Here is a 16,356-nt window from a genome sequence, read left to right as displayed (position 1 = left end):
GCTCGTGTCAAAGCTATGGCTAACTCTCCTTTTCTGTAAGTTACAACCTCTACTAGTGCTCCCTTTTATTTGTTCATCAGCTTTGCATCATTTGCCAGTTCTTTCCTACAAGGACTGGCACTGCCTTCATTCCTGGAGGGTGCTTTCCTACTCTATTTCTCTTGCCTTCCCAGACCAATTTCACAACCGCTAACATGCCATACGTCTTATTTAAGCTTTAAGATGCTGTTCAGTGATTGCCATGGGTTCCTTCGTTAGGAATCACCATTTGGTGAAATGTCACTGTGCACAGTGGAAGTGCCTAGACCTGAGCCAGTCATCCAGATTCCCTTTAGAATCAGTGGCAGGAGACATTTCTTGTGTGCAATTCATCTCACCCTGAAGCAGGGTATGAAATGAGTAAGATGTATCACACATCTGCACAGCCTCAGAGATGCCTGCAGGTTGCCTACAGGTTACCCAGAGACCATGGGAATCCAGCAGTTACTGTCTCAGAAATACAAGTGTGCATTTCAGGCATGTAAAATTATGTGAGTTATGAAGATGAATCCTGTCTTTCCCACTCAGCCTACAAACTGGACTTGGTTTCTTCTTAAATAGTCTCTACACAGAAACATTTCTCACATACTCATACAAGACAGTGATATGGGTAATATTATAAACCTTAGATCAAAAGTCTCCTCTTGCTCCTCTCTTCACATGACATTGATGAAAATCTTTGTCTGCTTAGCTACTAATGAAGAGCAGAATAACAGAACTGAATACTGCTCTGCAGCTGAGAGGACTAAATTTTACTCTTGAAATTTTTATGAAAGGGAAGGTGTCAGCTCCTTTTTTATTTCTTAGAAACCACTATATTTCCGTTTTTAAAAAAGTTTCTTTTTCTCAAATCTACTTCTTAAAATAATAAAGAGAAACAAAATGTAAAGATTTAGCAAAATCCTTTAATTAAAAATACCTTGAATCTGTTGGAGTTTTTAAAAACTGCTGATAGAAGCATTTCCAGACATTTTCTTTTTCCTGTTGGTCATCACTTAGTGTCCAGAGATACTTTTAGGGGTGGTTTCTCTGTCTCCTCAGGCTTTCAAGACTGTTTCTCAAGCTTCAAAGTAATAGAAAGATTGATTTGATTATGGTTTTTCACTGTTTCTGTGGGTGATTATAGTGATTCATTTTGTCCCATGCTTCTATAAAAACTATAAACAAGATTTCAGACTAGAATTTCAGATGCTGTTCATACTTTGCCTAGATTTCAACTATTTCTTTTCATTTTTCAATAGATTTAATGATGCAAATTTAGATTTTTACTGAATTATTTGTCATCCCATGATTTGAACACATAGGTGTGTGACTTTTAAACAAATCTTTTAAATTTCTGGGGACAGCTTCTCAAAGTTGCTTCGGATCAAGGCAAAGTTCTTAAATTAACCAAGTGGGCAGTTCAAGATTCTTTCAGGTCTCGAAGTTGCATGCAACTGCACAGATCTGTGCTAACGCTTTCCCTAACCCATGCCATGGAAGGCACAGGTTGGCCTTGGAAGCAGGGAGTGACAGCTGGGTCTCTGACACTGTTTTGCTTTATCAGACTCTTTCTGTGGTGTACCAGACTCTTCTGCTGTAAGATAATGCTTGGTCTTATTTTGAAATGATGAGTTTTACAGAGGGTGAGCGACTGCATTTCTAGTAGCACCTCCACAGACTCAAAGAAAATTATTCACAAGATTGTGGGCATGGGAAGTTTATCATGGGATAAATGGGCGCCAGTTCAATAAACATAAACATTTTATAATGCTATAAAATTTCTCCTGAATAGCTTAAACATAATATTCTCAAAGTTCTCTTCCCCAAAATCAACATTTTTGAGTCTATCATTAAGAAGTGTCCTCTTGCATATTCCTAAGTCATTCTGAATAGCATGAGAGAATAAACAGCTTTAACCCTGAATGCTTTCGGCCCAGTGTTATTTATAGCAACAACATTAGCAATACCAGTTATTTTTGTTGTTATTAATGTGACTACATGCTAATATATTGTGATCATGGGGAATAGTACTGTAATATTGAAGAAGTGTAAGCTGCTTTCAATCAATGATTGCCAGCCTACAAACAGCAAGTTCAGCATTGCAGACACCCTCCAGGTCACAAGGTTTGCTTCCCTATTTATGTTAGTTGCATGATGATCCCTGTCTTTTAAATTCACATGATACTTTTACAGTAAAGAAATCAAAGTTTATAAGAGGAAACAGTATGGAAGACATCATATTTTGTGGCACCAAATTATTTTCCTTCTTCCTGAATCTCCAGCAGAGATCCCCACAATAAGGTCATCAGCTCAATGGACTCTTTAGATAAGCTGCCTTCTATAATTCCAGTTCCTTCAGTGTACTGCATGAAGACTACTTCTAGTAGAGAGCTATTTAGCCTGGGTACTAACAGAATTCAAGTTAAGCAGACCAGATCTCAGGAAAGGTGAAACTTAATTCCAAAGGTGAAGTTTTTCTATTCACCAAGCAGACAGGACTTTTCCCTTATTTCATCCCTATGGATGAAGGAGGAATAATGAATATTCTTGAGAACTCAGAAAACATGAGACAAGCCAGTAACATGAGAAGACTTTGACTATGTGGAGAATAGTCATGCTATCCTTGGGAATTATTTTTTTTTTTCACTGATAGTGAGTGAGATAAAATGTGTTGGAAGAAGGAATAATCTGGTCAGAGGAAGAATCAGAGACAAAATGATCATTACATAACAGCTCTGCCTGGCTTGACCTGAGTGATCAGGGGTTTCTGTGAATCATTAAGCCAAATTAATGCACCTTCAGGAAATTCACTTTCACTAAATCCAAACTCAAGCAGGAGAATTGCTTCTAATGGTGCAATAAATAAATATCTGCCTTTTAAAAGAGCATAACCACAGAGCTCACATTTTCTCTCTGCTCAGAGTGTTCGAGCTGTCAGTAAAACTTGCACAACCTAGGGTGCCTGAGAGAAAGAGATGGTTTGTTACAGTAATGCTCTAAGGAAAGTGTACTTCTCATTTCCTAGATGACCACTGAAGTCATTCCTTGGAATGCCATGGTGCTTTTGCTTTGGTGTTCTCAAAAGGAAATTTATCATATTTTGAGCTGTCAATCCTGCAAGGTTTACCTGGAGCTGGAAGCTTAAATTTCTTTTATAAATCTCTCAATTTTCATTATCTCATGTGACAGCTAGCAAGAAATTCAGTCTCAAATGATAACTTCATGAACAGACCTGTTGCAGATAAAACTGCAGGTAGCTGAGCTCATTGTCACATGACATGTACTCACATGAGATGTATGTGAGTTTGCTTTCCCTGCTAACATCTGCAGATCTTACACTGAGGAAATCTCAGATTAGGCCAACCTCCATACAGATATTTTCAGCTTAAAAAAATGAAATCAGAACCAGTTTTGAGTCCTGCCCTCAACTATACAAAAACCATTTTCTGAATGTTGACACAAACAGGACTTAAATTTTGGAACAGTTGTCACTCTGCCTGACTTTAGCCACAGTCTTTGTAGCCTTCCAAAAGAAAGCTGCAATAACTCTTGATCTTATACGGCTATAAAAATTTCATCCTGTTCAAACACGCTAGAAAATGGCATGTTCTATTTACTTGCTATTGAATTACCTGTTGGAATTACATAAAACTATGAACACTTTACTGAAAGTCTTAAATCATTGTCTCATTAAATTTTGCCACATAAAATAATACAAACTCTTTTCCTAACTGCATTAATTCTTGTGCTATTATCACTTATACTACTTAAACTAATATTTTATAAAGAAGTTTTCTAGTTCCTAAATCAGCAAGCTATAAATAAACATCCTCACTCAACAAGCAGGTAAAACAAGCTAGATGGCTACAGAGATCTAATCTTCCTTGTACAAACTATTATGTAATATTGCATGAAAACCCCTTTCATTAGCTTTTATGTCCATAGGTTCCTACTCCTGTTGATGCACTTAGTAACCTGCAGAACATGGTGTCTGCCCTAAAAATAATGTTGTTCCCATGGAAGAAATCGCAGGAATGGAAGGAGTTTTAAGGGTTTTTTTTTTAAAAACTGCTTTGCAAATTCTTTGCACAACAAACCTCGCCAATATGTAAACAGGGCTCTAGCTACTGTGTTTGTCCACAGCTAGAGCTACAGATGAACACAGTGTAGTTGTGTGATGACAGGAACAGCTGACTCATTAGTAGAGAGCAGTGAAAGGTAATTAACCCTGGGAAAAGTACAGCTGCCATGCGAGCTGTTCCTTTCTGTAGGATCTGATTAGAAATTAGTGTTAAACCACTGATTCTTTAAAAAAATGTCATTGATAATTCACTTTCTTTCTCAGGTGTAGCCCCTGAAAGAGGCCTAAGATAAAACTAGTGTACAAAAGGTCTTCTATCTAAAAAGGCCTTTTCTGAAAGAAGTGCCCACCTGTTTGGCTGCTTCTGGACTTTTCTTACCCATGAATATTGTCCCAGCTTTTTCAGTGTTTTGAGGACAGCCTCCAAGTACATGGGCAGTGTAGAGAATGCACTGTCAAAATGATTTAAGGTTGTTGGTTGCCATAATGGAGTCTTTAGTGAGGTTTATTATTTAAAAGTCACAGCTACTACTTCTTGTATCAGGACACAGTTCTGATGCAAAACAACCAGACCTCTTCAAAAGAAAGCAAAAATCTGTCTCCTGAATAGGTAAGCACAGCACATGAAAATAAAAAGAGAAAAAAGGAGTATGCCCTGAGCACAAAAACCACCCTTCAGCCCATCCATTTTCCTGCACACACTTTGGCATTTGAGGTATCAGCATAAGACACAGAGCCCATGATTTAATCAGAGCCCAAACAACAAGCCAGGCTATTACATTGATATGCAGACACCTGATTAAGGCCTACTTATCAAGAATGAAACAACTATCACCTAAAATAACAAAATTCCATTCAGCATGCTTTTGGGATTTCTAAACTGCTATTTATTATTTACAGCTGTCACATGCAAATAATTTTGAGCACCTTACTTTGTCAGACCTTCTAACCAGGGCTTTTGCATGCAGATCACTCGTGTTATTGAGGTCCACCAGAGTGTCCTGCTTGTTTTCAGCACAGCCAGGCTTACACTAGGGAATCTGAAGGGTAACTGCTGAGCTTTAAGTGACAAAGTTTGTAAGACATGTCTCCATAGGATGACTTCTTTCATCTTGCCGTAGTCCAGTTTGCTACAACAGAATTATTACTATTATTTTTTTCCAATATAAAATAGTACTACAAAGATATGTTCCTGTAGCTTTATTTTTAACTCAATATTATTTCGTGGTACCACAGGTCACTTTCTTACCACACATCTAAGAGGTTCACATTGAAAGAAACTTTCCTCTTTCTATTTCTTTGAAATTGAACCCAGTGCTTGTTGTGTGCAATATTTGAACTTAATGTTACCACAAACATATAAATAAATGTATATACACAAAAATATATATGTATTTATCTGCACATACAGACATATATATTCATATACACTCATAAATATATTTATGCCTTATTGACATTTCCAGCAATGAGAGCAAAAATATTCAGAGGAAAAGAGTTAAAGATATTTTCTCAGAGAATGCTTCTCTACGTAGGAAAAGAAAGAGTTTTTTAAGATAAGGGTTTGATGTGTAAAGATTACAGTTATATCCAGATTGTCTAAGATATTAGAAGAGAATGGAAATGCCTTTAAATTATGTTGCTGTTCACCATACATTTTTAGTACTCATCCTTCTCAGTATTGTTATTTTTGATTTTTTTTTAATAAAAAAGCCTGCAATGAAAAAGGAAACATTTAAAGTTGAGTTTCAGAGGAAGTGTAATGAGCAGGCTACAAAACTGATGAATGTATGATGATAAATAATATTTGCTACATTAAGGTATATTTAGAAATGTACAAAAGCACTTCACAGCACTCTATATTGTTATCCTCATTTAGCTGAAAGGTGAAAAGACTTGCTGAGGGGCACAGAACAGATCAGTAGCAGAGGCAGGAAGAGAATTCCAGAATCCCCTTTTTTCCAACTATTTGCTCGATCGTGATGCCTTCTATTTATGTCTACATCAAAAGACAAGTTTCATTTTAGGAAATAATCTTTGTCTCACTTTATAATCATAAAAGGTTCTGAAAAGAGAATTTGAGCCACCATTCATGATGGTGCTGACCTCTTATCATAAGTTTGAATAAACTGAACGTGTTTATCCTTGCTCCCTTTACCTGATGCAAACATATGATGAGAAAAACCTTTTGCGTAAGAAATCTGTTCCAAGGAACATTGACATGCACACTTTGGTATCTGACAAGCATTAGTCAGATTTTTTTTTATATCCTTTACTGCTTTGATTTGCAAGGTGGTATTTTTATTCTTGGAGGTCTTTTCCCTGTGCTCTTCAACATGTTCCTAAGATCTTCAGGGCAGTGCAGTAGTGTAAGAAAGCCCCCATTATCTTTAGCAGTTAGGGTCATTACAAGTCTTTTAAATGGTGGCAGACTATACTTCATATGGCACTCTTGAAGTTAATGAACATATGTGATTTGCATGTTGAGGGAAGGCACACTTCTTCCCTTTGTGCGACTTTCCTGGGACATGTCTGTCATGCTTAATGAAGAGAACTTGTTCAGAAAGGGCAAGCTGAATGCATAGGATAGCAGAAAGGCAGTTATATTTCTTTTAGTAACAGTAGTTTGCATTTTTAGGTTTATCGTTCCTTTTGACTCCAAGTCAGAAAATGTCCAGTCAGCTATTTAGCCATGGGTTTTGTCCAGCATATGAATTAAGATGTCCTAATTCTGATTATTAAAATATTGCTAAAAATATGGCTGGAACAGTCAGAAATCACAAGGAAGGGATAGAGGAACCTTGATTAAGCCTGTAAGTCTTTGAGAAGTGACCACTTTTGCTGAACCCAACCAGCTTCAGAGCTTCTGCAGAGATTCAGTACAACCATAACAACATCCCATAAAATAACCCTTGAAACCCATTAATTCCTAACAAACTTCCTGGAAATCAAGTACAGTAGCAAGACTGTAGTAGTGGCAGATAAACTGCAGGCGTGTAGCAAAATCAGAACCAGACCAGGAGCTTCCTGCTACCGGAGAAGGCGGTAACGGGGTGGTTAAACCGCGCAATTCCGCTGTTCTTCGTTGTGCCGATCTGTGTGCTCAGGCATCTCCCGCTGGCCTCAATCCTGCAACAACTGGGCAGCCCTTCAGTGAGCAGAGCATGGTCATCTCTTGCTGAAGGCGGCCGTGGTCCCTCCACACAGTGCCTCACGACAGAGATGACTCCGTGCAGGGAAAGTCATCCTGGCTGGAAAAGAGTAAACATGTTTAAAAGAAAACAAACTCTGTGTTCCTGAGTAAATGATGCATGCTCTTTGAACTTTCTTTTAAAATTGCTCTGAAATCATAAGGTTGTTATGGAGTGGTTTTGCTCAAAATAATGCATATCGTTGTAGCGCAAGCCTTGAAGTTAAGTGGCTACTTTAATGAAACATAGTTGCCATAGTTACTGCCAGTGAGCAGAGAATAACTTTTAGTTCTTTTGAAGCTATAAATTAGTTTAAAAAGAGGAAAAGGAATAAACAAGCATGCAAAAGTTTATTATTCAGTGTTTCATGCCTGATCAACTCTTAAAAAGGAAAACTCTCCCTAGACTAGGACATTAACTTTTTCTAGCTGAAATCTGTAATTGCTCATCAACAAACACAAAATTACTTTTCAACTCTCCATTATGTCTGTTTTCATGTTTTCCCCCATTTTTCCCCCTGAAGAAACAGAGGTTTTTCAAAGTTCTGCTTCCAGAATTTTGTTAATAACTGTCATTTAACAGCATCTAAATTGCTATAAAAATAATGTCCTGAAGGCAATAATGTATAGCTTAACACAACTCATGAAATCTATGGTCTAGCTCTATTATCCATTATAAACACAGTCTTAGAGCTGATGAGAGGGAAATGAGAATTTATCACAGTGAAGATGTCTTCTAGGACCAGCTCCATTGTTTTTCAGTTTAGCATTGAGATGTGCTCTATCCCTGAAGTGTTAATGGAGGTCACTGCTGTTGCTCCCCTTTACTGTGTCAAAGCAAAAGAGTTCCTACGTAGTTGACTATTGAGAAACAAAATTATGTTCTTTGCAGTACATCACCTTCAGCTTATGAGCCTCTGGAGCAGTCGTGATTAACAGGACTTTTACAAAGTTTCTGTGTAGTTACAAGGACAGCTTCAATCTTCTGTCATTTTTTTGCATTAGCTATGATTATGCTTTTACCACCAAAATGCATTTATTCTAAAGGTAACAATACCGACTCAGAGAATAGCTTATGTTTCATCTATATTTATCAGCACTCACTGTACATTTGTGTCTTCATTACCAGGAAATATTAAGGGACATTGTGCCATCTATTCCTGTTTACAGTTTATTATGCAGAGATAGGAAACACTTAGCATGTAAAATGAATGTAGAAATTATTCCTGGATAGAAACACGGACATTTCCCACTCGTTGGCTCTTTCTCCTCCATCACCGGATCAGAGTGTAATTGTCAGTAATCAGGCCTGCTTGCTGCTGATAAAACCACTCTGAATGCTAGCAGCCTTCTTTGTGTGATGACTCAATTATTCCAGAAGTGCCTCATCAAATCTGCCCCATCAGCTGGGCTAATAAATAAGGAGAAGAAACTGGCCCCCCAAAGCAAATTATAAATCCATTTGCATTAACCATTTCGCTGGTCCATGATCTAGGCAGAAATAAGCATGGCAGATTGCGCTAAGCTTATTTGAATATGTTTATAATGTTTACAGCTTACAACCTTTTTTTTTTTTTTTTCCACAAGGTGTTGGAATTACCGGTCATGAATAGCATCTAAATGCAGTTATGTTAATTACAGAGAACACTCCGGCATCTTTGAGGGATAGTTTGTTGCTTAAATCAGGTGAAAGTTAAACTCCTCTGCTAGGTGAAATATGATCTTGGCTTTGGAGTTACTGCCCTGTTTAAAAGAGAGGATGAAAGTGAAGTTTTTTACAGGTGCTAGAAAGGCAACTGCCTGTCTCGCACTGTTAATGTGACCTTCTGTTCATCTCATGGTAGAACAAAATAAGATGAAGTTTAACATTAGAGTTGAGAAAGAAAAAGCAATCGTTTAAACAGCAATAACTTTGCTTTCTGTGTACTTTGTACTGAATGAAACAATTGCAAAAATGAATACTCTTCCCCAAGGAAACTCCTTTCTGAAGCTCAAATTTTACACAAAAAAAAGGATGTTTCCACGTAGAGTCCTGCAGATTTTTTCTTGGGAGGGTGTAGACCAAATGAAATTCTGTTACTCATGTGCTGAACATTTTACATGTACCTCAGATCTCCCTGAGGCTTGTGCGGAACTTAATGTGTAAAGTCAAAGACTTCGTACCAAGCAGGATAAAGATCTGACCGAACTCCAGATTTATGTTTATTTATTTGTAACGGTATCTTTCTTTGACATATTATTTTCTCAGATAGTAAATATGATGCATTATTTCATCTTGAGAGAGAGAAATCTACTCTCACTGTAGAAACACAAGAAATGTTCAGAAATCATAATGACGAACACATTGGATTTTGTTTCCTTAGATATTGCTTTTATTCTGAGTTAACAAATCACAAACTGAAGCAATTATTCATTCCCACATTTGCAATGTATCAACCAGTGATGTGGCAAATGGGAGAAAATCAAATTAATCTGTTGGAAATTGAGGGTATTAGGCTTAAAAAAAAGCTTTTGGGATCTTTCACAAATATAGTACAGCTTTGACTGTTGAATATCTGCTAGAGAAAACAACTTCATACTTTTTCTGAGATAATTTCGTGGTTGTACAATATGTCTTTTCTCATTTTAAAATCATCAGGAACTCTGGTAGTCCGACCTGAATGAGTGGACTTTTACTCACAGATGATGGCTCAACAGAAATAGTTATTTGAAGGGATTTGTCACACACATCTGATGTAGAGGATCAGGACCTAAACTCTCATTCACATCAGTATCCTGGTATGACTCATGGATCTCAGTAGGATGGCACTTCAGAGCCAGTACAAAATCATGTTGCACTGGAAATGGCTATAAACCAAGGAAGAAATTGCAAAGGCTCCAGGTGACTTCACTGAACACTTACACTGACAAATCAAGCAATGCATATATTCCATCTTTGTGGGTTTATAAAGTTTATTTTTCTAGTTGAATTGAAATGATTGGTTGGAAAGGGTGAAAGTTTTCTTTATAGGCAGGTGGGCTTCACCTTCTAGATTAAAAAATACAGTTCAGACACATAGGCAGTTGAAGTGTAAGCATAATTTACTGTGTGAAAATTGTTTTGAATTCTTGATAAAAGCAGAGAAATGAGTTAATGCAAGTTGTGATTAGATTGGGCAAAATGAAGATACATGTGAACCTGAGGGGAGTGACCCCACCAAAGAAGCATGCTTGACAAATGTCAGCTCGGCTTCATTTCCATCAACAATGATCTTATCACCAACAACCTAGTTAAATGTTTTTTGTGGGCTCTTAAGGCTGAGGTCTTATTTTTTGCAGCTGTACTACAGATTTCTGCACTTCTTGCAATACCTCAAAATTTTGCCCACGATCAATTTTATAACTCATAAAACTTACTAAATGAATTCAATATCAGGCCTTGGTACTCCTGTGAATTCAATGCCAAGACTTTTTTTGCTACCTGAACTATCAGATCCCAACATTTATATTTGAAATACAACTTACTTCTTGGAGTGCGGAGAGGGGTGACACACAGTTTATGTTACATTTAGGGTGTGTCACATCCCATGATGGAGCATAGTCCTGCAGACCCTGTTTATAGCATGACAGATGCGTGACATTGTATTAGACTTTTTATGAAACATGACATCTTCAAATATGGGTACTCACCCACGAATCAGCTGAACGGCAGCCAGCACCCTGCTATGTGAAAGTGATCAAACCCAGCACATTTAAGCTTGCTAACCAGCAACTTCTGTTGTGTTTGAACACAGCAGAGGGGTGCAGGATTTTGTGTTTTGACACTGTTACATGCAGTTTTTCAGTACAATTTTAAAACCTGCCCTCCCAGACCCATCCCAGTCCAAACTCCTTTTATTTTAAGAAGGATTTTCAATATACTAGCTTATTATGTAAAGCTAAATGTGGGAAGTTTTGTATTTTTTTCCTTGTCCTTTGTGCACTTTTCCAAGTGGATCTCAGCTGTGCTGTCTTAACTCTCAGTCCCTTAGGATGAGGGAGACAGCAGATGGGGTTAGGGCAGAGGGCTGATGCTTCTGACAGCAAACGGCCTGGTTGTTGAGTGGAAGCTGTGAGCGTCAGGAAGCTCCTTTTCCCCAGAGAACCAACTAACCACTGAAGAAAGTTGAAAATGAGCCCTTTGAGAAACGCTATTAAAAGTAGTAAAAAATTGCAATCGTGCAGATGATGTGCTGCTGTGTGGTTATTCGGATGCTAATGAGTTTGACATTAGGGAACTCAAAGGGTTTGCAGCTACTCCCTTATGTGATTTAGTTCTTTATTGGCAATCTTTGAGAATATAAAGGAAAAAATATATTGTTAATAAATACTTAGGTTTCTGGAATTGTAGGCAAAAATCTGCTAAGTTTAGGTCTTTAGAAAGAGCTTTGCTCACTATCGTAGTTATTCTCAGAAGTCTTTTGTTTTACGTCAATGTCTTTTGAACAAAGAGGAAGGTAGAAGATTTCTTTGGCATTTTTCTTTTTTTAAATGAATGTTTAAATAGAATAACAGGGAAATAGGACTTTGAGGAAAAACATCTCTTTCTAGTAACATGTAGATTAGAAAAACTTTAATTTTTTTTTTGTATTGGGATGGTTTGCTTTAGATTTTCTCTCTTCTTTATCATCTTACATCTGTTGCCTGTTTCATTATTTGATAAAAGTGTACTGGTTGTAATTAAAAGTTGTTGATGGGATGAAACTAGTATCCTATCTATTTGGACACAAGCAGAAATTAATCACTCAAGAAACTCTAGCTTCCCTGAGAATGTTTGCAATTTCAGAAAAGTAACATTAAAATTTTCTTGAAAAAAACACCATCGGATATCATTAAAAGAATAGTTAAAGTTCTGAAAATTTATTTGCAATCTTTTTTGTTATTAGAATATCATCAATGAATAGCTCTATTTCACTAAATACACTGGATGATATGTGAAACAAACCTCTGAATTTGCAACTGATTGCAAAATTTGAATGTTTTGGTCACTAGTGTTATGAGCAGCCCCTAAATAAAACTTGCCCTTAATAACAGCTCATTGTCAGGTTCTTCCAGGTTGCAAGTGCCTAGAACTTTAAGTGTTAGTGGGTATTCAGTGTTTCTTAAAACAAGGATCTCAGTGTTGTACGCTCAGATGTAAACTTCTGCAGCTCTACCTCCCTCACTGCCACTGTTGATTTAGCATAAATTCTCTCACAGAAAGGAATAAAAATTGAGCGTGGAGAAATGTCAAAGATTTCCTTAATTTGGCTTATGCTGAGAACGCTCACAGCCTGCTAAACTTTAAATTTTAATATTTGAAGTCAGAAAAAATAAAACGGAGGGGTTTTCCTCTGTTTTAAAAATATTTCCGAATGCTTCTCATTTATTTTACAACATGAACTGAAACATCCCACTCAGTCAAGGGGGTTCTAATGTAATTAAAATATTTGACTAGGAATTTCTACATAAAGAAATGGTAGATTTTTGTCCACACAAGACGAAGACCTTTTCTTAGTGTAGGTCTATTTCATAAGTTATCTAAAGGGCATTAATAATGTAAAGAAACTACTATAAGAAAAGAAAAACTATTCTTTACGGCTTTTAGAAGCATCATTGATGCCTCTACACCCTATCTTTGTAAAACCGCTGAAGAAAACATCGCACCTGGATGATACACCCATTTGATTTAGAGTGTCCTTTTACATCTGTGTTTTATTTAGTACAGCTGGGTTTTTTGTTTTGTTTTGTTTTGTTTTGTTTTGTTTTGTTTTGTTGGGAATTTTTTTGGTTTTTGTCTATTTTTTCCAGAGAATGAATTTGAGGATTGTCTGTTAAATCAGGCAAAGCATCTTGGGCTGTGTGACAAATTTGGTCCTTTGGAATCTGCACGTATTTTCACCTGGAAACACGCAAAGGTGGGATAATTAATTTGCAAAAGTTAATTTGAGTAGAAGTATGTCTATATGTTAGTAATAGAATATTTTGTAGTTTCATTTGTTGTGCCTCATGCACTAGAACTACTTTTCTTGCATAATATCTGCTGCTTTAAAAAAAGTCTTCAATGGTCAGGCATAGCAGTACTAAATAGTTGAAGAGATGAAAATTTTTGTAAATATGTAGAAATTCCAGTTCTTAAGATTATGAATTACACTCTTTTAGCCATACATGCTGTCAGTAAAATTAATATCTTTTAATCTATATGACTCCAGAAATGACAAGATATTTCACAATGCATTGCAAAAATTTAACTTTTGATTAATAATTTATTAGTGATATATATATATATATGTATATATGTATATATGTATGTATATATATATATATATATATATATATATATATATATATATATAAGGTTTATTGTTTTGAGATTTTTTTAGGCTATATAGCAGTAAAGTGAGCTAGAACTTTAGTGTACTTAAAAAGATCTCAAAGCATCAAAGCTTTTCTTTTAATATTGACTCTTCCTTTCTTCTAAAATATTATATTTAATATATACTAGCACAGGAAATAGTGACAAGACTTTGAGCTACATAAAAAATAATAATCTAGGAAGAAAAACCTCCAGAAAGTAGCCTGGGCTGAGCTGCATTTCAGCGTGGTATATTATAAAATTTTTCTCTGAATTTTAAAACTAACAGTTGCCCCTTAATTTCATGAAGCTGTGACTCTGCCCTCTAAAGCCTTGGTAAAGAAGACTAATAGAAATACTTGGCACATGTTGGTTACCTAAGGGAATAATAGAACTATTTGCTGTAGTCGTTTGGCAAAAGGACATAAACATATGGCTTTGGTTTATATTCAGCACTGCCAGTTGTGCAAAGTTGCATGGATGAAGTATACAACAGCAGTGACAACTCAGAAATCAGAAGCGAGAATCAAAATAAATCATCCTCATTATAAAGCTATTCAAGCTTGCCTCTGATCTAAGGCTTATTTTGTCTCTGCATATTTTCAAGTAGGGAATTCAGTATAAAAAAGCTACTTCTCAAAAATGGATGCACCATTCAATCACGCTATAAAATGCCAAATTGTTGATGATTTATATGTGTTATAAACATGATTTAAAGTTTGCATTTAGTAAATGTACTTACTTTAATTCCCAAGAAATTCATAGAGCTGAACCAATTATTTCCATGTCATTCAACTTTTTCCTAGAGAAATCAGGCACAGCACTGAGCAAACTAAAGTAAAATTAAAAAAAAAAAAAGAAGAAGAGATGACTCCTTGGTTAAGAATAGTCAAAATCACTAAACAAGGCATATTTTTAATGATAGTCTTTAGGAATGTATTTCTAAATATTTTTCTTTTGTGGTCATCAACTTATTATTAAAAAAAAAAAAAAGAAAGGAAAATAAGAGCAAGAAACTTTTACCACATTACAAGCAATGTCCCTAACAAATTTATATTTGGATTCAGGATTATTTTTACTGCCAGCAGTGGAAATACATAACTTTGTCTAGAAGCTCTTATATGTGTTCTCAGCATTTCTTTCTCTCACAATACTTCTCACCGTCAGTGTGAGATTACTACTTCATATTAAAATTGCTACCAAAGACTAAGAGAAAGGTTCAGTCAGCACACATATACACATACAGACAAATAGTGCTCTACTTTTCTTGGCAGGCTATAGGAAATCTTGTTTTCAGGTTTATTATTTTTTTTTTTCTCTATGACTTTATTCTCTCTTTATGTAGTAGAATCTTACATGAGTTAGTGAAAACAAATATCAAAATATGGGTATCAAAACCACTGAAAATCTTGCTCTGAGGTATTATTTGCTTTAGGGAGAAGTAGGCAGAGTGCTGTGTCACCTTGGGACACAGCATAGCACAGTCCTGTTCATTGTCCTTAGCAGAATCTGACTGCAGCTTTGAAGTCTGTGGCTTGTGTTGGAGACTTGAGAATGGATTTGTGTGCTTTAAAAATTGGCAAGGTTTTTTTCTTCTGAGTTCACTAAGCTTGTGACAGAAGATGTTGTCTCAATATTAAGTAATTCACAAATTAAAAATATATAGTAGAAAAAAGTTATTATTTTTCCAGACCTCTCAAAATCAGGATAAGTTTGTCCTAGTAAAATGATTCCCCAAATTTAGTTTTGAAAATTGTGTAGAACTTTCAGTTGGAAACTCATAGTACAATGGTAAAGCTTATACTCTTTATCTCTAGATAAAATGGAGATTTTTACTCCTGTAGCTGGTTATGCAAAAGGAAACAGACTGACACTTCAGCAGTGTGAAACCCACTTCAGGAAAGTCATGCTTGCATGAAGATTGCAATGGAAACTACAAAGTACATTGCTCTTATGTGAACTCTTTGCAGGAGATGCATTTCACTTTTACCTATGTCAGCAGCACTGCTTTCCCTAAGCCATAGTTTATTCCCAGGAATGTGCTGTAAAACTATCCTACCCAGATAGAAGTGTCAATTTAGTTTCTGAAATTCCAATTTTAAAATGTGCAAGTAAACTGAAATAGTTGCTATTATTATTATTGTCATTATTCTAATTTATTGAACATGCCCTATTTTCAGATGCTAGTCATATTCTTGGATCCTATTATAACATCAGTACATGCACATGTGCACAGACAGACTCCAGGCACATAAAAAACCAAACTCAGAGCCAAATCCTGATTCTCTCACTCAGGGAAGTATTTCCAGGTGCTGCTCTTGAGTCTGTTAACTGCAGTGGGATGGTACAAACAAAAGAAGCTCCATTTGGTTCCTGCAGCCAGGAACTCTGGAATAGTTTGCTCAGAAGGTATGATTGCTGCTATTGCACCAGTAAATTAATCTGGAGAAACATGAATACCCTGTAGCAGTTAAATAGCAAATTATTACAGTTTCATCCAAGCAGAATTTGGGGTATTGTCAATGACTCCAGTCAGTTTTCTGCAATTTAGTTGTTGACTTACAATTAAATCCCAATCAACATTAAAGGAAAAATGGAGGAAGGATCAGAATGAAGTTAGACTGTGGGTCTTCATAAAGCTCGGGGGATATGTTCGAACATCTTTTCAGAAAATTATTCAACATCTTCAGTAAATTTTGAGATCACAGAAAA

The 16,356-nt window shown here is 36.1% G+C and overlaps 1 protein-coding gene across 3 annotated transcripts in view; it reads left to right on the top strand.

Moving 5' to 3' along the window:
• The window catches only part of ST18 (ST18 C2H2C-type zinc finger transcription factor), a 167,625-nt gene that overhangs the window by 81,417 nt on the left and 69,852 nt on the right, over positions 1-16,356 (top strand). For 2 of the 3 annotated variants that reach the window (XM_062501612.1, XM_062501592.1), the window contains exon 3: positions 13,101-13,207. In XM_062501612.1, the coding sequence (XP_062357596.1) occupies positions 13,101-13,207 (107 nt within the window). The remainder of the gene's footprint in view (positions 1-13,100; positions 13,208-16,356) is intronic. The other variant, XM_062501603.1, reaches the window with a different exon arrangement.

The sequence above is a fragment of the Cinclus cinclus genome, chromosome 1 (assembly GCF_963662255.1).
Source record: "Cinclus cinclus chromosome 1, bCinCin1.1, whole genome shotgun sequence".
Taxonomy (NCBI): Eukaryota; Metazoa; Chordata; class Aves; order Passeriformes; family Cinclidae; genus Cinclus; species Cinclus cinclus.
Note: the sequence above shows the minus strand (reverse complement) of the source record. Positions and strands in the feature narration are given on the sequence as shown.